The sequence below is a fragment of the Phyllostomus discolor genome, chromosome 11 (assembly GCF_004126475.2).
Source record: "Phyllostomus discolor isolate MPI-MPIP mPhyDis1 chromosome 11, mPhyDis1.pri.v3, whole genome shotgun sequence".
In the NCBI taxonomy this organism is placed as follows: domain Eukaryota; kingdom Metazoa; phylum Chordata; class Mammalia; order Chiroptera; family Phyllostomidae; genus Phyllostomus; species Phyllostomus discolor.
In genome coordinates this window covers 6119751-6142199 of record NC_040913.2, presented here as the reverse complement: position 1 = coordinate 6142199, position 22449 = coordinate 6119751, and the positions used below count along the sequence as shown (strand labels likewise).

Here is a 22449-nt window from a genome sequence, read left to right as displayed (position 1 = left end):
CTGTGCACAAAAGCAGGTCAGAAAACCCACGCTGGTATTCCGGAATTGTAACTGAGTGATGGCTAATGGAAGGCTCATTTAACCCCACCCAGAGCTAATCCAAATGTGAGTCAGACCTGGTTGGTAAGACAGTGGCAGGCCCGAGGACCCGGCTACAGGGCTGGGCGGGTCCAGGCCGTGCGAGAGGCAGTCCAGGGGGCCACTCTCGCCGGCGGCCTTCCGAGAGAGGGCCTCTTTACCCAGGGCTCCCCCGGGTCCCACAGAACAGGGGGTCTGGGCCATGTCCTCAGTGGTCCTCTGCAGCAGGTCCTGGCACCGCAGCAGGTCCCAGTACTTTGCAATTCTCCCAGCCAACGGCCAACCGACGACATGTCGCATTGTTGCCCCATCTAAAAACACAAGCCTGAAACGGCTCCTCCTGGAGAAGGATGTACACATTGCCTCCAATCTTGTCTGCAGTGAAGGTGCTTAAGTTAATGGACATGTTCGTTGCATAGCTATCAAGTTGTCCCATCTTTAGGTCCTTCTGTCTCTGCATCTATGTCTTTTTTTTTTAAGATGTTACTTATTTTATTTTTAGACAGAGGGGAAGGGAGGGAGAGAGAGAGGGAGAGAAACATCAATGTGTGGTTGCCTTCGTGCACCCCCTGCCAGGGACTTGGCCCACCACCCAGGCATGTGCCCTGACTGGGAATTGAACCACCAACCCTTTAGTTCTCTGGTTGGCACTCAGTCCACTGAGCCACACCAGCTGGGGATGCATCTGTGTCTTGAATAGTAAGCACTTCAAAGACAGAATTTTTTTTTTAATATTTTTGCTTTCTTTTCAACCACCCAAGAAAGGCCACACCTGAGAGCACTGAGAGCAGGAGAGCTCGCTGGCCAGGAGAGCACCTGAGGATATGAGGAGAAATGATAGTGAGTTCTTGACATATGCCTGGCATGCTTCTTATTAACCCACCAAACCTGGAGGTGCTGTCCTCAATTCCCTGCTGAGCAGAGGCATTGTGACGACAAGAATAACCTGGACAGCTAGCATTTCTCCCCAGCGAGGCAGATTCACGGACAAGATTAGACCAGTCTTTGGTCTTCAGTGTCTGCAGTGACGATGACGTCTGAGCGCCCCCAAAGAGGTCTGACGGAGATTCTGTTCAGCCCGGGTCTTTGTTCTGCGGGGCAGCGAGTTGATCTCCTCTGAGGGAGGCAGCCTTGCTCCTGGCACAAGTGTTGCAAACATAGTCAATAGTTCTCTGTTTTAAACAAGGAGGCAGACAATGCTGTAAGGGGAGCCTTCTGGAGGCCACAGCGCTGGTTAAAACTGATGAGAATTCAAGGCCACAAAGCAAGTTTTATTATTAAAATAGATTTGCAGATAAGAAAAAAAAAGTAAAAGATTGTTGAGAGGGGAACGCGGCGGTGGAAACTCCGTCTTCAGAATTTCCATGATCCATATCATTTTCCAGACAAAGGTTAATTGAGAGCACAACTTCAGTGTACTTTGGCCAAAATAACTGTATGGAGCAAGGGGGGCGGGGGGTGGGGGGTGAATGCTAATCTAATTAACACAGCGGGGGGCCAGAGTCAGACTCGGAGACAAGCCCACTCCCGTGGACTCCCCCGCCTCTCCCGCCAGTGTGCTCAGTGCAGGCTGGGCCAGGCTCAGCGGTCTGAGTGGGTTTTCACGGCTTCTTCAGAATCTCAGATTCCGGGATCTGAGCGATGGCAAGAGTTTGCATCACAGAGAGAGTGAGACGTTTTGTATCGTATTTTTTCTTTTTTTCTCTCGCTCAAAACTTTATTTTATGGTTGTTGTATTTTTTCCCACTGCCATTTAGACCCCTTATGCCCCCTCCCCCGCCCCACAATCACCACACTGTTGTCTGTGTCCGTGATTCTTTCTCTTTTTCTTTTTTTCATTTTTGCTTAATCCCTCAAGCCCCCCTAAAGCCCCTCCAGAGCTGTCGGCCTGCCCTCTGTCTGTGAGTCTGTCTCTATTTTACTTGTTAATTCAATTTGTTCATTAGATTCCACACATGAATGAAATCATAGGGTATTTGTCTTTCCCAGACTGGCTTACTTCACTCAGCATAATGTTCTCCAGGTCCACCTATGCTGGCTGCTGAAAACGGTAAAATTTTCTTTTTTTCTTTTTTTTTTTGCAGCCAAGTAGCATTCCATTGTATAAATATACTATCGCTGTTTTATCCACTCATCCAATGACGGACAAGGGCTGCTTCCCCAACTTGGCTACTGTAGATAACACTGCAGTGAATGCAGGGGTACTTACGTTTTTCTGATTGGTGTTCCAGGATGCTTAGGATACATTCCCAGAGTGAGATTACTGGGTCATAAGGCAGTTGCATTTTTAATTTTAATTTGGATTGGGGGGGGCGGGTAACTCCATAATGCTTTCCACAGTGGCTGCACCAATCTGAAGCATATCTAGTCATGAAAAGATATACTCCCTAGCCATTCAGAATACCCCTTTTAGTAGCACTAAAAAGAGGTCCATGCCCCAGGCACAAGAGGGAGGATGCTAGGCATGAGAGGAAATCCGGAAGTTGGCCTGAACCACCCCCGCCTGGCACTGCCTGCCCAGGAACGTCATCGCCTGGGATGCCTTTCCACGGATGCCTGGGACCAACCCTGACACTGTTTCACTTGCTCTGGAGTGTTTGCTCCGGAGTGGGCTGTTGTTTCAGAGCTTCCCGGGTGATTCTTAGGGGCAGGCAGGATCACAAAACACTGGCCTGTTTCCTACAGTAAATTCTGCTCCAGTGTCTGCTCCTCGCAGCAGGATTTTATGGCAGCCTGGTCTGGAGGAGCCGGCCAGGGTCTGTTGCAGCAAATGCAGGCACTCACTGATCCTGCACTCACTGGGCAGCCTGGGGGGACCACCGTGCTGACCGGCAGTAGTGTCAGGTCGGCCAGGCCTGCCGGAGGGTTTGGAAGATGTTTAGTAGACCTGACCCCTTGACGTTGCCTCATCCGTAGGTGTGGCTCCTTTTCTGATGGGCGGAGCTAGCTCGGCCTTTTGATAACCCACTCTTGTTTATTTATGTCAGACAGTGGAGCCGGGTGCCCACTTATCCCTGAATTAATGGTAGGAAGTAGGTGTTGAGAAACACAGAAAGTGCTAAGGACCTCACACTTGGAGTTCGGAGAAGCACCAGCTGGGAAACCAGCCATTTCCCTCCTCCGGGCCGGCCGGGTGGCCCAGGCCAGCAGAACCAGAACCCCATCCACACCTCCCTCCCGTGAGAGAGCTGGAGGCCTGTCGGGTCCATAGCTGATCTTTGAGAGAACATATCCCTTCTGCTCGAGGTTGAGGGAAGGGTTTGAAAAGGATTGGCATTCATTCTTCTTTAAATGTTTAGTACAGTTCACCAAAGTAAATCATCTGGTCCTGGGCTTTTGTGGGGGAGGGGAAGCTTGATTACTTATTTAATCTCCTTACTCATTATTGGCCTGTTTTGATTTTTAATTTCTTCATGATTTGGTCTTGGTAGGTTATGGTTCTAAAAATTTAGTTTTTTCTATGTTATCCAGTTTATTGGCATATAATTGTTCATAAGAGTCTCATATGACTTTGTATCTCTGTGCTGTTGGCTGTAATCTTTCGTTTCTGATCCTATTTGAGTCCTCACTCTGTGAACCTGGCTAAAGGTTTGTCAATTTTGTTTATCTTTTAAAAAACCAGCTCTTAGTTTTATTGATCTTTTGTTTTTCTAGTCTCTCATTCATTTCTGCTCTGATCTTTGTTATTTCCTTCCTTCTAAATTTGGACCTAGTTTTTCCTTTTTCTAGTTCATTGAAATACAAATTGAGATCATGTATTTGAGCTGTTTATTGCCAGAACTGCTTTTACTATACCCCATAGATTTTTATATGTTGTGCTTTTATTTTCATTTCTTTCAAGATATTTTTGGTACCCCTTTTGACTTCTACTTTGACCCACTGCTTTTTCATGAGGGTATTATTTCATCTTCACAGATCTGTGAATTTTCTAGCTTTCCTCCTGTTACCGATTCTGACTTTTATACCCTTGTGGTTGGAACAGATGCTTGGTGTAATTTCAGTCTTCTGAGCTTTACTGAGACACGTCCTGCGACCTCTCGTGTGCTCTGTCCTGGGGAGTGTTCTGTGCGCACCTGAGAAGACCGTGTGTTCTGCTGCCATTGGGTGGCGTGCTCAGCATGTGTCTGTTAGCTTTGCTTGGTCTGAAGTGTCCTTGAGACCTATTTCCTTACTGATTGTCTCTCTGCATGAGCTGCACATTGTTGAAAATAGCATAGTTGAGCCCCCTACTGTAACTGCATTGCCACCTATTTCCTTCAGATCTGTTAATAATTGTTTAATATTTTAGGTGCTCCAATGTTGGGTGCGTAGACGGTTACACTTATATTGTCCTGATGAATTGACCTCTTTATTAGTATATGATGATCCTCTCTGTCTCTTGTTGCAGTTTGACTTCACATCTGTTTTGTCTGATAGAACTACCCCTGCTCTCTTTGCTTCCCACGTGCTGTAAATATCTTTTACCCTCCATTCACGTGACCAGCCTGTGAGTGTCCCTGATGATTAAGTTAGTCTTTTGTAGTTAACGTGTTTTATCCATTCAGCCAGTCTGTGTTCTTTTCATTGAAGAATGTAGTCTATTTACATTTAACATAATTAGTAATAACAGAGGACTTACTATCACCATTTTGTTCACTGCTTTCTGATTGTTTCTTCTTTAGTTTCTTCTTTCTTACCAAATTTCTTTGGAGTTGATTTTTTTTGTAGTGGTTTGCTTTGATTTTTTTTCTTTATTGTTTTTGAATCTATGATAGGTTTTTGCTCAGTGCTTACCAACAGGCTTTTATGTCTTATAGTTATAACTAAATGCATAAGAAAGTTGTACCCATTCACTTGTCTCTCCCCGAAATTTATGTTATATCCCAAATTATATCTTTTTATATTATGTTCATTAACATATTATAGCTATTATTTTCCACATTCTTGTCTCTTGAGCCATGTGCAAGATTTTAGAGAGATTTTCACACCACCACTGCAGTATTAGAGTACTTTAAATTTAACTGTGTGTTCACCTTTACCCATGTATTTTACATTTTAATACATTTTTTCTGCTAGTAAGCAACTTTTCGTTTCAGCTTAAAGACCTCCCTTTAGCATGTCTCGGAGGGCAGGCCTAGTGGTGATCAGTCCCCCCAGCTTCTGTCTGGTGCATCCCGCTCCTTCCTTTCTGAAGGGCAGCCCTGCTGGGCAAAGTCTTGTTGGGGGAGGTTTCCTGCTCTGAGCACTCTGAATGTCTCCCCCCTCTGCTGGCCCGCGGGGTGACTGCAGGGCAGTCTGCTCAGCCTCGTCGGGGTTCTTTTGTACGTGATGACCCTGTTCTCTCTTGCGGCTCTCAAGATTCTCTTGGTGCTCTTGATTTTTGAGAGATTGATTGTGATGTATGCCAGTGCAGATCTCTTTCATTGAACCTGTTTGGGGGTATTTTATCTCCCTATACCTGGATGGCCATATCTGTCCCCAGATTTGGGACATATTCAGCCATTTTTTCTTTAAATTACATTTCTGTCCCTTTCTCTCCTTTTCTCCTTCTGAGACTCCCTAAATGAGGGTATTGGTTTGTTTTACCATGTTCCACTGCTCACACAGGCCTTCCTGATTCCTTTTCATTCTAACTTCAAAAATGGCATTCTTTAAGTTGCTGCTAATTATTTGTCAGCTGCTTCTAAAATACATTCCTTGAACTATTTCTCTTTTCAAAAGCCTTAAATCGGTGATATTTAACCAACTCCTGATGATCCTTCATTCATATAAACAAGACTCCGGCCTACCCCTGTGTTTCACAGTCAATGGCAGGGTGCTTCATAAATTATGCTGAAAATAAACATTCAGGGGACATGCAGGACTCATGCATGAAAGTAAAGTCTCACTGGTAAGGGTAAATATATAGTAAAATTCAGAATAACCTAATGTCATGAAGGGGAGGGGTTAATCACTTATAATGTTAACATGGAAGTTAAAAGATAAAAATAGTAAAAATAACTACAGCTGTAAGTTTGTTAGTAGATACACAAGGTAAAAAGATGTAAATTGTGACCTCAGCACTAAAGGACATGGGGAAGAGTAAACATGCAGCGCTTTATCATGTGTTCAAATGTTTTAACAACTTAAAATAGACTGTTTAAAATGTAAGTTATTTTTGTAAGCCTCATGGCCACCCAAAGCAAAGGCCTATATAAACAAAGGAAAACAGACAGGAATCGAAGCATGCCCCTGTCCACCAAAGGCCATCCTCATCTACCCAACACCAGCAGGAGTCCCCGGTTTGGGGTGTGGTGGAGGGGGAGACAGCCCGCATTCAGTGCAAACAGCTCAGCTGGGAAAGCTGTGGCTGTGGGACAGGCCAGCTGTAGGACAGCTCAGTTGAGATACAGTTTGGCTGGAAGAGCATGGCTGTGAGATAGCTCAATAGCGATACAGGTCGATAGTGACATCGCATGGCTATGGGACACACAGCTGTGAAGGCGAGGGGGCCCTGGCGTTACAGCTCCGCTCCGGTGCAGAGAGACAGCTCCAGCTGCAGTGTTAGGCTCAGATGATGTCCCAGCTCCAGCCAGTGTCGCAGCTCCAGCCGGGGAAATGCAGTCTCCGATGGAAGTACTGAGAAGTACGCTCCTCCGAGATAGAGGGGGAGCTGGCTTACATGGAGAAGAGAGCCTGTCCCGAGTCCCTGACTGGTGTACACTCGCCTGCAGATGAGGACTCCAAAGCTTCAGAGAAGCACTGTCCAAAATGCAGGGTCCTGATTGGTCGGTGAAGACTCAAATGAGGACACAGCTGCAGAGTCCCAGCTGGGACTTCAGCCCATTGCTTCCTTTTCCAGCCTAGGAGGTTCCTTTATAGGGGTCGGCTCAAAGGTCAGGAACACGGTGCAGGGAGGCAGGCAGGCAGCAAGGTGCGGTTTGCCCCTGAAGTGCAGAGAGCGTGCAGTACGGTATGACTATCATATATTAGGCCACAAAACAGGTCCTAATAAATTTACGAAGATTGAAATCAGATCAAGCATCTTTTCCAGCCGCCAGAGTATGAAACCAGACATCAGTTACAAGAAGAAAACTGAAAGATTCACAAGTATACGGAGATTAAACAACACGCTACCAAACAGCCCATCAATGGGGTCAGAGAAGAAATCAAAAGAGAAACTTTAGGAAATACCCTGAGACTATCGAAAATAGGAATGTGACCTAACAGAATTTATGGGATACAGCAAAACCAGGTCTAAGAGAGAAGTTCATGGCAATAAATGCCTACCTCGAGAAACAAAAAAGATCTCAGTTAAACAACCTAACCCTAACTTTACACCCCAAGAAACTAGAGAAAAAAGAACCAATGAACCAAAATTTAGTAGAAAGATAGAGATAAAGATTAGAGCAGACATAAATGCACTGGAGACCCAAAAAAGACAATAAAAAAGATCAGTAGAAGTAAGAGCAGATTCTTTGAAACATAAACAACATTGACAAAGCTTTAGGTAGCCCTAGCAAGAAAAAGAGAGGACTCAAATAGAACTAGAAATGAAAGAGGGGATGCTAACATGGTTATCACAAAGATGCAATGGATATAAGTGAATATGCCAACACACTGGAAACCTAGAAGAAATGGATCAGTTCCTAGAAACATCCAACCTGCCAAGACTGAATCATGAAGAAATAGAAAATCTAAACAGACCATTTACTAGTAAGGAAATTGAATCAGGAATCAAAAACCCCCCAACAAACAAAAGTCTGGGACCAGAGGACCTCACTGGTGGATTCTACCAAACATTTAAGGAAGAACTGATGCTAGTCTTTCTCAAACTCAACCAAAAAATAGAAGAGGGGGGAGCACTTCTCAATTTACCCTCCAGCATTACCCTGTTGCCAAAACCAGACAAGAACACCACAAGAAAAGAAAATGTCGAATCAGTATTCCAGATTAACACAGATGTAAAAATCTTCAACAAAGTAACAGCAGTAAGAATTCAATAACTCACCATAACCAAGTGGGTTTTATTCCCGAGATATATGGATGGTTCAACATTCACAAGTCAATCAGTGTTATATACTACATCACCAAAATAAAGGATGAAAATTATACAGTCATCTCAATAGATGCAAAACCAACTTTTGACAGGATTCAACATGCATTTATAATAAAGGAAAACCCTCTCAGACCCTGGATATAGAGGGAATGTATGTTAGTATCTCAAGCCCACATGCGACAACCCCACAGCTAACTCATACTGCACGGTGAGAAACTGCAAGTTCTTCCCCTAAGATCAGAAAAAAGACAAGGACTTCAACTCTCACCACTTTTATGCAACATGGTATTACAAATCCCAGCCAGAGCCATTAGGCAAGAAAAAGAAATAAAAGGCATCCAGTTTAAAAGAAGATATAACATTACTATTTGCAGGTGACATGATATATAATGAAAATTTTACTCCATGTTAAAAAATTGTTACAATGAACAAATTCGGTAAAGTTGCAGATTATAAAATCAATATATAAAAATCTGTTGTGTTCCTACACCCTGAAAAAAACTATCAAAAAGACAAGAAAAATAATCCCTTTATAATTACATCAAAAGAATAAAAAATACCTAGGAATAAATTTAAACAAATTGAAATGCTTGTATGTACACTGAAAAATACAAGACTTTGATGAAAGAAATTGAAGAAAACACAAGTGAATGGAGAGGTATTCCATTCTCATGAATTGGAATAATAAATATTATAAAAATGCCTATATAATCCCAAGCAATCTATAGATTTAGTGCAGTGTCTATCAAAATCCCAATGATATGTTTCAGAGAAATAGAATAAACAATTCTAAAATTCATACAGAACAAAGACTACAAATAGTCAAAGCAATGTTGAGAAAGAACAAAGTTGGAAGTGCCATGCCTCCTGATTTCAAACTATGGTACAAAGCTGTAGTAATCAAAGCAGTATGGTATTGGCATAAGAACGGACACATCAATCAATAGAACAGAATAGAAAGCCCAGAAATAAACCCATGCGTATATGGTCAGCTAATTTACAACAAAGGAGGCAACACTATTGAAGCAGCCTCTTCAATAAAGGTTTTGGGAAAATAGGCCACTATCTTACAACACATACATAAATTAACTCAAAATGGATTAAAGACCTGAAACAATAAAACTTCTAGAATAAAACACAGGTGGTGAGTTCCTGCAGATCAATTTTTGGGGATGGTTGTTTCTGGATTTGACACCAAAAGCTCAAGCGACAAATGAAAGAACAAGTGGAGGCTACATCAGACTAAACACCTTCTGCACGTCACAGGAAACCATCAACAATTCATATCACTCAACAGCAAAAAATCTTTGATTTAAAAATGAGCAAAGAAGCTGAATAGACATTTTTCCACTGAGGACATTCACGTGGCCTGCGGGTACATGAAATCGTGCTCAATCATCAGTCGTCAGGGGTAAGCAAACCTGGGCCACAGTGGCAGCCGCCTGACGCCTGTTAGAATGGCTGGTGTAAAACAGGAAGCAGCGAGCTTTGTCAAGGGTGTGGGGAAAACTAACCCATACACACTGTTGGTGGCAATGTGAACTGGCACAGCCACTGTGCAAAACAGTGTGGAACTTTCTTTAAAAATTAAAAATCGCCCTGGCTGGAGTAGCTCAGTGGATTGAGCTCAGACTGCAAACCAAAGTGTCACAGGTTCGATTCCCAGTCAGGGCACATGCCTGGGTTGCAGGTCATGACCCCCAGCAACTGCACATTGATGTTTCTCTCTCTCTTTCTCCCTCCCTTCCCTCTCTAAAAGTAAATAAATCTTTAAAAAAATTAAAAATAGAACTGCTGTATTATCCAAAAATTCCACTTTGGGGTGTTAATCTAAAGGAGACGAAAACACAAACTCAAAAAGATACTTGCACCTTTCCTGTTCATTCCAGCATTATTTACAATAGCCAAGACATGGAAGCAACCGACGAGTTCATCGACGGACGAGTGGGTGAAGAAAACGTGGGACGTATATGGAGTGGTATTTTGTTCATCCATAAAAAAAGAAGGAAATCCTGCCATTTGTGACAACGTGGATGGACCTTGAGGGCATTATGCTAGGTGAAATAAGGCAAATACAATATCTGCTCACTTACATGTGGAATTAAAAAAAAAAAAGCAAAAACCCTAACTCATAGATACAGAGAACGGATTGGTGGTTGCCAGGGGCTGGGGGTGAAGGTGGCCAAAACGTACCAGCTTCTCGTTATAAAATAAAAAGTCCTGAGTATGTAATGCACAGCGTGGTGACTATGATTAATAAGGCTGCATGGCATGTTAAAGTTGCTAAGCAGATTGAAAATTCTCATAAGAAAATATTTTAACTATGTATGGTGAGGGGTTAACTAGCCTTATGGTGGTGATCGTTTCAAAACATGTACAAACATCAAATGATGTTGTACACCTGACACTAATACAATGTTACATGTCTACTAGAGTTTAAGTAAATCTTTTTAAATTAAAAAATCTTCAGAAATATTTTTAAAGACAATGTAGGTCCAGGAAAACTACTCGGAAGACAGCGAAAGGACCAGCAAAATGGGATGTTTGTGTGTAAAACAGAAACCTGATTTCTCCCGTGGGCCCGCTGCCCAGTTGCTCCAGGCCGCCCCTTATGGTAGTCCCCGGGTGAAAAGGCCCGTCGCTGGCTCTTCACACAGCAGACGAGGCCACACTGGCGGCTTCTGTCAAGGGCAAAACAAGAGGAAATGACCTTCCTCAAAAGAGGGGGCGTGAAGGTGAGAGAGAACTGACCCTGAGCGACCTCGAGACACCGTGAATGACCTGAGGTACCCCCCCAAGGCTGCTGGGACAGGGGCAGAGCCACCTTCACCAGGGATTCTCTCCCCGCGCCAGGAATGAGCCCGCTGACACCCAGCAACTTGGAAAAGGTGCTTCGGCTCAGACCTCTTTACCTCCCTCCCCAGCCTCGAACTGCGTGCACTTGAAGTCGCAGGAGAAGCCCATGGCTCTATTACTGCATTTCAGGGGCTATTGGCAGAGATGGGGGAGAAGGAGGTGCAGGGACATAAGCAGATCTCCCTGGCTGGGTGCCTTTAGCAGACTTATTTATGCAGTGCTCTCCGTGCCTTAGAAAAAGTTCCATAAATAGCAAGGAAGGGAACGGCTGGACTGCAGCGAGCCAGCTAGCCTGCACCGCCTCACGGAGGAGGAAGGGAAGCCACTCCGAGGCGCATTGCTGCTGTCCCTCGGAGGAGCTCTGGAGGGCGGCCCAGACCGCCAGAAGCCAGGGGCGCAGCGAGGCTTCCTGGGAGGAGGGCGCAGGGTGTCGTTTCCCGCTGGAAGGGTCCCCTGGGGGAGGGTTTCCTCAAAACACCTACCACCAGTCCTTTGCGGCATCCGGTTAGTCTTTCTGGCCAGGTCAGACAAGCAGATGGGAGAGGCTGGAAGCCACCACCAGGGGACTGGCGAGGTGAGAAGGTCCCGTCCTTGGCCTCTGCAAGTTGTCCTTCCGCCTCAGGGTGGAGCTAGAGAGCACGGGCAGGGCCCAGCGCAGGCCCCCTCTGCCCTGGCGCAAGCTGCCTGGCTCCTCAGTACCATCAGCTGCACCTCCCTGGAGCCCCGACAGGCCCCACCCAGTGCTGCTCACGTGCTCGCCGAGGCCCCCTTTACCGCACTTACACCCTGCAGTGTTAATTTGAGGGCTAAGACCATTTCTGATTTAAAATGATCTGTGTCTCGCCCTCTGAACCTTTTTCGCATCCAAGAGCGCACAGAAAATTGTAATGATCATACTTAGGTGGTGCAAGAGGCGGCTGGTTCAAAAGATGACTGTCTCGGCACGCCTCTGATAACCCATTCAGCGCTCAGGCACACCAGTGTGAGCAGCTCTGCGGAAAAGACCAGCCGTTGATGTTGGCGGAGAGAATGGGCCAGTCTGTTTACAGGATTATGAGATACCTAGAATTAGGCAAATGAAGATCTTGGAAATCAGTGAAAGGAAGGGTCAGTGTAGAAGCAGTAGAACTAAGACTGGACAGGGCCCGGGGCAGAAGGAGAAGAAGGGGTGGATTTCTCCAGCAGGGGACTCTGTTCCCAACTCGCCTCTTCACCCCTGCTTTGGGCACCCTGGACTCCCCAGTGAAGCCCCGCTGCTTGCTGCCCCCGGCGAGTCCCCCGCTGCCCCCTCAGCCTCTGCATTGGCCTCTTCTCCACCGTGCCGCCACCCGGAGGACAGCTGCTCATCTCGAAGGCTCACGGGGACCCCCTCCACTGGAGTGTCCTGTCCACTCCCTCTGGGTGCCGGTGGCCTCTGCCTCGCAGCCCTATCGTTGTGCCTGTCATCACGATTCTCTTGTCTGAGTGACTTCGTTTTCCTTCTGTCCTTTCAATGAACCCTGAGTTTCACGTGGTCACAGACTGAGGCTTCCTCATTGCAGTTTCCTCGCCTTTCCCTGTAACAGGTACTCAGTACACGCACGTGACACTGAACGGAATGTCCCAAGTGGCTGTGGGGACATCGGGTTTCTGCTGAACAGGGAGATGGTGTGGGGGGGGTAGGGCAGGGGGTGGTCTCAGTCTGCGCATGGTAAACTGAGTCAGAACACGTTTTTATACCCGGGATCCATAAATCAGACTGGTGACCCTATTCCAAAGAGAGCCAGACCCACTATCCCCAAGTCCGTTATTGAACTGGAACTTGGAGATGGCAGGTTGCCCCGCAGGCCTGGGCTTGGAGCCAGACCAGAGGAAGAACCCGAGAGGAGCGGACCCCGGCGCGACAGAGGGCCCCAGCTTCACTCAGCAGAACGGGGCCCCTGCTGAGCCGCAGTGGGGCGGGGAGAGAGGAGGACAGGGGTGAGGCGTTCAGGGTGCAACTGCCAGCCCGCGCCCCCCCGGGGGCATCCCAGGGGTCAGTCCTAAATTACAGCTTTGCTTTCAGGGGTGCGGCCTCTGGAAGGCTTCCTGGGAGCAAGTAAAGAAACGCTGATCTCCTGACGGCCCCTCACTCACTGGAGATTTACCACCCCGAGCCCCAGCCGCGGGGCGGCGCTGTGGGAGGGCCCTGTGGTCACGCGGTGCTAGAGTCGAGTCCCGTCAACCGGATCCGAGACTGTCTGTGCGCCCCCGGCCCGCAGTGCCCCCATCCTCTCCCAGTAACTCTCCCGATAGCAAGGCTGTGGTCGGAGGGAAAGACCTTTCACGCTTTTTTTTTTTTTTTTTTTTTGCATTTAAGGGTAATTCTTATCTCCTCTCGGTGGGCCCTCTCTCCTGTGGCTCTCCACTCCCATTGGACTTGGGGAGCGGTTCACCACTGTGACAAGGGACTGCTCTCCCCCTAGGCCCTCCTTGGTATCACCCCAAGCTCTGCTGCCTCTGTCTTTGCTTTAGAGTTTGGAGAGTGGATGCATTGCCACGACATTGCTGGAAGCTTCCAAGTTCCCAGTGACCAGCGGGATGTGCCCTCTTCCCCTACAGGCGCAGAGGGCGCACAGGAAGTGCCCTACGCCCAGCGGAGCCCGCCACCCCTCGGAGCGGGAGCCTGCCTGCGCGCCTTCCCCGAGCTCCTCCACACCGAGCCGGCCCCCTGGCGGCGGCCGGCGGCCCCTCCCGGACAGCCCCCGCCTGGGGCCCAGCCAGCCGGTTCTGCCCGCGCCGCACCAGCAGGAACTGGCCGGACGGGCCGGCAGCGCCCCCGGCAAGTCCGTGTTTCAGAGGAGCAAGTCCTTGTTCTGCTTGCCCACAGAGGACCCCTCCCCAGCCCGCGCGGACGTCCCGCGGAGTCGGTCGGGCACGGGTGTCCCAGGGCACTGGGCGCCGGAGTGGAGACACGGCCACCTCCTCTCCATCGACGACTTAGAGGGGTCCCAGGAGACGGACGTGGACACGGGCCTGCAGCTGTCTTCCTCGGACCTGTCCGTGGTCTCCGCCTACTCTGCACCCAGCCGGTTCTGCGGCGCCTGGGAAACGCCCGCCCCCTCCGAGGGAGGCGGCAGCGGCCACTGCTCGGCGGAGCACAAAGGTGCCAGAGCAGGACCAATGCCCACTGGGAGTGGGGTGACCACGGAGACGCCCTGGGCGTCCCTCCCTCTCTTCACCAAAGGGCCTTCGCACTCCCTGGCGACAGGGGTTGCTGCTCCCCCAGCTTCTGGCGCCCCCTCACTCACAGGGTCGGCCTCAGAGCGCCCTGGAGGTGTTGGCAACACCCAGCGGACTGGCAGAGACGTCGCTCCGCCCCCAGCACTGGCTGGCCCCGGGGACAGCGACACGGAGGAATTCTACATCTGAACACCCTCTACTCTGGCTCTTTCCCAGACACACAGCTCGGCTTCCCCAGGTCTGTCTGGAGCCTAATTCTCTGATTCATCGGGTCGTTAGCACCCCTGCCATGCCCCCCCACCCCCCCCCCCCCCGCCATTCTAGGAACTGGGTAGGAAGATGCTGGCATTTTTATGCAAATAAACCCTCAAGCTTAAGTCGTAAAATATATTTTTAGAATACTCAATACCACTTGAGAGATGGTGTAGTGCGTTTATACAGTTTAAGGGCTTCATACAATTATTTGCAATGAAAAGAAAACCTAGTCAGCCAGAGCTGATTTGGCAGTTTTTCACGCCGCGAGGGGGGAACAGTTAAAGCCAAAATGTCGAATGTGGGAAAGACACTGACTGCGTGAGAAATGAATGCACAGTAACACACTGTACAGCAGGCTGGGTCTGCCAGACAGACCCACGTGACCAGCGCTCAGCGACCCCTAGGAGTTCCCAGGCAGTGCGCGCAGCGGAAAGGGCGGCTCGCTAAGGCAGCTGGAAACACAGATCAGCCTCCAGTCGTAGCTCAGGCCTCGCAACATCTGCAAATCCGGTTTACACCGAAGTGGCTCATGTGCTTTAGAAGCATTTAGCACAAGTAGCGAGTTCTCCTGGTGCATTTAAATAACGTTTTGAGTCCCCAAAACTGGATGGGCGTTCACCTGCTCGCAAAGCACGCACCATAATGAGTGCGGACCCGGAGAAGATCCCTCCGCCACCTGTGTGTACTGGGCTCACTGAGGAGTTGGTCGTTCACTGAAATTCCAGAATGATGCGGGATGTAGACAGCGTGGAGAGGTGGTCTTAGGGTTCTTCAGTTTTAAAACCTGCAATCCAAGGGCTGTGTATGTTTCATCTATATAAGTGGCAGGAGCCACATTTGATACTGCTTTCTCCAGTAAATAGGACTGGCCACCCTGCCTTTTTCACTTTTCAAGACTGTGTAACATTGTAACCAGCATTTTGGTGGCAATAAATGTCCCTTCTCCTGAGAACGGGATGCTGGGCACGAGGTGCTCACTTGCACACACACCACCTGGGTGCTGGCCTTGCCCCGGTGCGCAGGCACCGTCCCTGAAGCCCGAGCTTCCTCCCAACCTGGGGCCTTCCTGCTGGTTGTCTGCCTCAGTCACCATGTGAGTGGTGGTTCGGCCTCGCCTCTCCCCGACTCCAGCAGGGCGTGTTACAGTCCCACCCTCCGCAATGCCCACGGCAGCCTGCGGGGGTGCTGTTACCTCTGGGGAAGAGCATGTATTTGCCTTGCTCGTTTCAGATCCGGTGCTCCTTGGTGCTCCTTGGTGCTCCTTGGTGCTCCTTGCCCGTATTACTCACAGCCCATCTGCACCTCTCAGGAAGTGCCCACCCAGCCCAGGCACAGCCCCGGAACCCTCCCCACACGGCCCTCCAGGCAGCTGTTTCCACGCCTCGGACTCGCACGGAAGCCTCAGTCTCGGCCAGCCCTGCCAATGAAAGCCTTAGATCTTGCCCCATACACCCTGGGCTCCGAGCTACAATATTCCACTCCAGTTTAAGTAAATAAAAACATGGTCTCTTGTAATTCTAGACCAGGGGTGAGCACACTTTTTCTGGAAAGGGCTAGATAATAAATATCTTAAGCTTTGCCACCCTGATGGTCTCTATGGTAACTACTCAACGCTGCCATGATCGCATGAGAGCAGCCGTGGACAATAGTAAAGGAGTGGGAGTGGCTGAGTTCCAATAAAACTTTATTTACAAGAGCAGGAGGAGGGCCCGATTTGGCCCAAGAGTTGCAGTGTGCCGATGCTCGTGCTAGACCGAGGCTGGTTTAAGACCCCAGCCACAGTCCCAGACAGAGAATCCAGGTCTGCGGCCCCTGCCCCCGTGGTGCGTGAGGCCAAGACGGCGGTGGGCTCCTCAGGTCGTGCCAGTGACTCCAGGTCCGCAGGGAGGGGCTTCCTTCTGCCAAGAGGACCCCTGGAAGGCCACTAGCTGCCCACCTCCTGCCCAGAAACGGGCTCACCATCAGTGACTGATGAGGAACGGCAAGAGGCCCACGTGAGAGAGGAGGAGAGAAAGAACGTGGAGGTGATGACTCGGCCTCCAAGGACCAGGAGTGGGGGGCAAGCACGGGAGCAGCAAAAACCCACGAGGCAGAAGCGAGCAGACCAGCTGCCGGGGGATGGCCCCTCCCATCTTCATTCTCAATTAGCAGCTTAGCTCAGTGTCCTGGGGTGGACCCCTAGAACTGCCTTACAGCCCACCTCCAAGCCCACCTAGAATTGCTCTCTGGTCCCACCCTTCTTCAGGGGCCCACCCTCAGCTGACCCCGAAGGACGTCAGCAGCACCCAGCAGAAGCAGAAAACGCAAGGTGCCCGGTAACCCAGAGGGAAGGGAAGGGAAGCCCAGCACAGACCGCTGTCGGGGCCCTGCCCTGCCCTCCGGTGCCACGGTCGGAAACGGCAGCCACTGTGTGGACAAGGAACCGCGGGACGGACACATTCCATTTCCAGTCATACACCAGCCTCTCCCTCGTCCAGGGAGGCTCCTGACACCCACGGGCGGATCTGACTCTGAGGTCATTGGTGTTGGGACGGATGCTGGCACACTGTCGGTGCTCAATAAATGTGTTCAACTTAAAAACATGGCGGTTGCCTCGAATTCTCTCTCTCCTGGATTAGGCCCCCTGACACAGGCCATCTAGATTTGAGCCCTGATTTTTTATCATTTATCGGAACCCAGTCTCCTCTCCTTGGCCTTGCACGTGCCCCGACTGGCCCTAGGGCTCCCCCTAGCGAGAGACTTTGCGTAGTTCACAGCCCGCCCCGTACTCGCCTCTTTTCCACCAAAGATCCCGCAACATCACTGCTCACGGCTCCACCACGGCGCCTAAACACCACCTAGTTTCTGCTTTCAAGATCACACGTTTTTCAGGGCAGTCCCTAGCCGACCTGCGGCCCCTGGGTCACCCATGGAGGTGCAGTGGGGCCCCCAAAGAGGCTTCTGTGATGCTGGGAGGGCTGGTGTGCAGCTGTACCCATGGGCTGTGGCGCCACCTGCTTCTGCGGCCCAGCAGCCGAGGACGGCCACACGGGAGCCTGTTGGGCTGGACTGTCTAGGACGTTCCAGGTGGGAACAAATGTTTCCCAGTATCAGGAGTTCATGGCTGATGTCCTCAGCCGCAAGTAAACGGGAGAAATGCCGGTAGCACCCTGTTACCCTACTGGGCTTTCCGTAGATGAAGCGATTCTCCCATCCACCTGCTAAGAGGTGCCCAAGTAGACTGGCAATTCCTGGAAGAGATTCCTTTTATTTTTTTAAGATTTTATTTATTTGTTTTTAGAGAGAGAGGAAGGGGGTGGGGTGGGGAGAGAAACATCAGTGTGCGAAAGATACATAGATCAGTTGCCTCTCACACGCCCCCAACCGAGGACCTGGCCCGAAACCCAGGCATGTGCCCTGACTGGGAATCGAACCAGTGCCTGGAAGAGATTCTTAAAGGCAAATTAACGGGAGAGTCTCTGCCTCCCGAGCCCACGGGACAGTAGCAATGACCGGTTCTGGCAGGGATCCCAGGACTGAATTTCGGGGCTGGGGGGTGGGGGTGGGGGAAGAAGAGCTGAGTCCGTCTCCTACCGCCTCTCTGCCCGAGACCAGGGCTCCCTGGGCCTGCCTGGGACATCAATGCCTCCCTCTGATTCGTAGGGACCCTCTTCTAATCCTCTGCTAATCCAGTTGATAGACACTGCAGAGGCCTGAGGAAACCACAAGAGGAATCAGCCTGGATAAAGATGGATCCCGCGAGGAAACACCTTTTGTCGCAATGATGACAGATGGACTCACAGGGGGTCAAGACCCGGAGTGGGAAGATTTTCATATAATTACTGACGGCTTCTACTGACGGCGTTTTTCTAACCTTGGGCACAGAGGCCTGAATACAAATGACTGTGAATGACATAATTTATCCGAGTGAAGGACAGAGGCAAAAATGAATGGGGATGTCAGCACAGCTGGGTCTTTTTAACAGTTTCCTATTTTAAAAGCATGATATAGTCCAGTTATGTGGCCACTGTTAGGAGCAACATACTCATTTGAGACAGAAGTCACCAGGAAGAACACTTGGTGAAGCTGAAGAGGCCCCTTCCCCAGACCCCTGGGACGCCCTCCCTAAACTCCCCACCCCCGCTGAAACATTGATCTTCTACGCTGGGCATCTGGAAGACGCTGGCTAGAGATACCCCTTAGGTCAGCTTTGCCCAGTCCCCAGTGCGTTTTGGACGGGAGCTGCTCTGAACGTGGGATGGCGACGGGAAAGCTTTGGCGCCACCTGGTGGCCGCCATGCCCCGGAGGGCCAGCAGCTGCCCTTTTTCATTGAGGAAGACGACCTGGATGAAACGGAAGACTTCCGTTTACTATTCTGCCTCTAATTGTTTCTGCAAGGTTTCCAGGCAACTGAAATTGCAATGACACGAGGAAATGCAAGTAGAAATAGAAAATCGGGGCTAAGAAAAAAGTTTATAAATATGCCAAGCACAAAGGGAAAAGGTACCTGCTATGCATGAATTTCCTAGGAGCCAAAGCTCAGTCCTTTTCATCTGTGAGTAGAGAATCTAGTCCCTGGGACTAGGGCAGTCTCTGCCCATCGCCCAGAGATTTGCTTTTTATTATTCATTCGACACGCATACTCTGAGTCCTACTAGGTGTCAGGCAGGGGGCCGAGGGTCTAGGGTTGAATGGGAGAGACATCATCTCTCCCTCACTAACCTATAATCATCACTGCTGTTTACCACTTCCGCGTAGACTTTATAATCTCTCGGGTGGACCCGAGGGAATTAACCTCGGCTACAGTTACCTGTGGGGTCTCAGGTTCTGGCCCCTAACAGATCTGCCTTCCGATTCTGACTCCACCACTCACTCTGTGAACTTAAGGGTAAGTTATTCCACTTCCCTGAGCTCTGTCTTATCATGTGTAAAATGTGGACGATATTCGAGGGTCATTACAAGAATTAAATTATATAATCTGTGCAAAAGTTCCCACACTGCCTGCCCCGGAGTGGGCGGGTCATCAGGGCTGACGTCTCATTCTGACCTTGGGCTCAGGCCCAGCCCTGGGCTCTGCCCAGTACTCGGTGGGCAGGGGAGTGCAGATGGCGCCACCTCTCAGCTGTCTGTCTGGACAGAATCCCACCTGACAGGACACCCTCGTTCCAGAATCCCACCCTCCGTCTCCCCGGCCTTTCTCCTTCCTCCACGTCAAGGCACCGGCAGCAAAGCCAGACCTGGGTGCCTCTGCCGGCTCAGCGTTGCTCCTCCCAGCTCTCCGGCTCTGAGCGGCCCTTCCCTAGCCACTCCCCCTCCCCATGCACCCCTCAAACCTAGGCAGCCTGCTCCAGGCCTTCACGCAGCCCACCTCTTCCCTGCACCCTCTCCTCTGGCTTCCTGATCCGCCTGCCCCACCTGGAGCCCAGGCTGCCTCCGTAGCATCCATACCTCTTCCCCTCCAGCCTTCTGTTGCCCCCTCACCAGGTAGAGTTGCAGGTGGAAAATGTCTTTCCACCCCGCAGGGGTCAGACAGGCACTGTGCTGAGTAACTCCCCTTCACGTCACCCCTCCACAGCTACTGGACAACTCTCATCCGCTCTTAAAGGTTTCAGCTGTCCCGACCTGTCTCAGCTTTGCAAATGCCCCCTGCACCGCCTGGGTTGGCACTACTCTCAGCAGCGAGCCGCACCCGCTGTGCAGCCAGGGCCAGGCCGTCTATTACCCCTTCCGGCTCCCTGCTCATCACGGAAGACGTGTCTCCCTCCACTGAGGTAAGTCCTCATTGTAGGAACCAGTACAGTGGATTTACTGCCGGGTCCTCTGCCCTTGGAAACGCTCTGACAACTGAAAATGCAACCCGGCACACAACAGAGGACACTGATCGGTGCAGCCGGGAGGCTGGCCGTGCTGTTTCCCCTCCAAGAGTTATGTTCCGCTTCCTGCAGAATGAGCCTCCCGGGCCCAATGCCAGTAAATCACCCCACGCCAGGGACTCTGCATGCTCCTCGGCCACAGAGCCAGCTCGGTGGTAGCCCAGGCCTGTGTCCATCACCTGAGCTGGCTCTGCAGAACTGTAGTGACCCCTGTGCTCCTCTGGTCCGTGTCAGAGCCCCCAGCCCTGCCCCAGGCTTTCCAGGAGTGCTTGATCCCATCGGTTTTGTCCTTGCTGGATGCAGTGAACCGGCTGCACCTGTGGAGATGGGCGCTCCTGGACACCTGGCAGCAGGGTCGTGGTTGTGACCCAACCACACGTGACCACCCCCGGGGATCTCCACCTGGTCACATTTCTGTTCTGGGTCCAACCCAGGCTTTGCCTCAGATTTGCTAAGCACCGAGCTTTCAGTTGGGTGCCCCACCTACTGAGGGACATCTCAGTTGTTTCCAGTTGAACAAGCCTGCTGTAGAAATCAGTGTTTAGGTTTTTGTGTGGGTGGGTGGGTGGGCACGTGTTTTTGACTTGTTGGACAAACACCATGATGCAGGAATCCTGGACTGTAACCTATCACCTTTCTACTTTGCCTGTTGCCCTTCTTCCTACCTGCAACTCGGGGGCAGTGCCTGGAGAAGAGTAGCCATCCTTCAGCTCCGAGCAGAGGTGCTCCTTGCAAAGGCACCAGGGCACACAGCAGCTTTGTGGAGTAGCTGTACCAGCAACGGACTGCCCGCATCAGACTTTTTGTTACATGAGAAAGGGTATCCCGTTTTGGTCACACTGCTGTCTCGGCCCAGCTCAGCCCCAACCAGTCCACAAAGAAGCCTTCTCCCTGTTTCTGAAATCACCTGGAACCGGCAGTTTATGGACAAGGCTTTGTTCCTGAAATACTTTTAGCCTGGAAACAATGTAGTATGTTTTGTTTTGTTTCATTTTGTTTTTTTTCTTGATTGAAATCCCATCTAAGTCTTGAATCTTTTACTTTGTTTAAAACACGTTTCCCCACCTCAGTGAATCCCAAAGAACAGAGAGGCGCCTTGCCCGCTTTCATGGTGGGGAGAGGAGAGCTAGAGTTCTCTCCTCCCTCACTGCATAACCAGGTGTGGATGTGCAAACACCGTCTGCAATTCGGTACCTGCCGGGCAAAAGATGCGCATTCTGAGCAGAGAATCCATTTGCCTTTAGGAGGGGTTTTTCCCCCTTTTCCTGTGGAAGCCCTATGATCAACACAATTAGTCTCTTTGAAGGATTCTGTTCCGCAGGAGAGCTAATTCCCCGTACAGCTGCTCCTCCTTCGGAATGGCCCGCGCAGCGGAGGGAGGGCGAACCTGCCACTTCTGCAGAGTCTGCGCCTGGGACCAGAGCCAGCTTGGCCGAGGCGGGAATCCCACCTGCCTGCTCCCACCTGTCCGCCCCCCACCTGCCCGCCCCCACCCCAGAGGGCTGGGCACGGTCCTCACCCAGAGCTGAGCCCCTCTCCCGGCCAGGCAGGGTGGAGGGATCCCGCTGGAGACCAGACAAGGCCTCGAACCCCGTCAGCTCTGCTCTGGGCTCGAGAGGCCACCGCGGCTCAATCCAAGGGGAGGACAGGGTTCAAGGCCAGCGGGACCGTGGGGGCACGACGCTTTAGGACCCCAGCTCTGCAGTGTGTTCAGCGGCTCTTGATGGAAACGGGCCCTTTTCAGCGCCTGTTGGTTGTGTGTGGAGGTAGAGGCAGTTTGATGGAGGAGATGCCGCTTATGAAATGTAGACAGGAGACGGATTATTCTCCTAACATGCCGTTAGGCTTGGCCAAACTCCGCCCCTCCGCTGGGGGTGGGCTCCCCGGGGCACCTCTCTGTGCCAGGTGACAGCTTCTCAGTCGCCGCCTGTCGTGAGCCTGGTCTCGTTGTGGCTACTCAGCCCAAGCGCTGTCCGCTGCTTGAGCTCAGTCTCCTGTTTGACTCACGCTGTTCCCCACCCCACACGCGAGGCTCCCGGCCCCGGGGACTTGGGGTCAGGGTGTGCCGGAGGGGTCAGACACCCAAACACCCGTCTCCACTTAGAAGGGAGGGGGAAGCACTGCTTTGTAACTTTTGCTGATTCGTGGGGTGTGAGGCCTCCCACCAGCTGTATTTCAAGCAGCTACGG

General features: G+C 50.7%; 1 protein-coding gene across 1 annotated transcript in view; it reads left to right on the top strand.

The window, feature by feature from the left end:
- Window positions 1-14444, top strand: part of FAM124A (family with sequence similarity 124 member A) — a 42873-nt gene extending 28429 nt beyond the window's left edge. Inside the window, exon 4 of the mRNA XM_028526919.2 lies at window positions 13532-14444. Within this exon, the coding sequence (XP_028382720.1) occupies window positions 13532-14341 (810 nt within the window). The 3' untranslated portion in view covers window positions 14342-14444. The remainder of the gene's footprint in view (window positions 1-13531) is intronic.
- Window positions 14445-22449: the final 8005 nt, after the last annotated feature.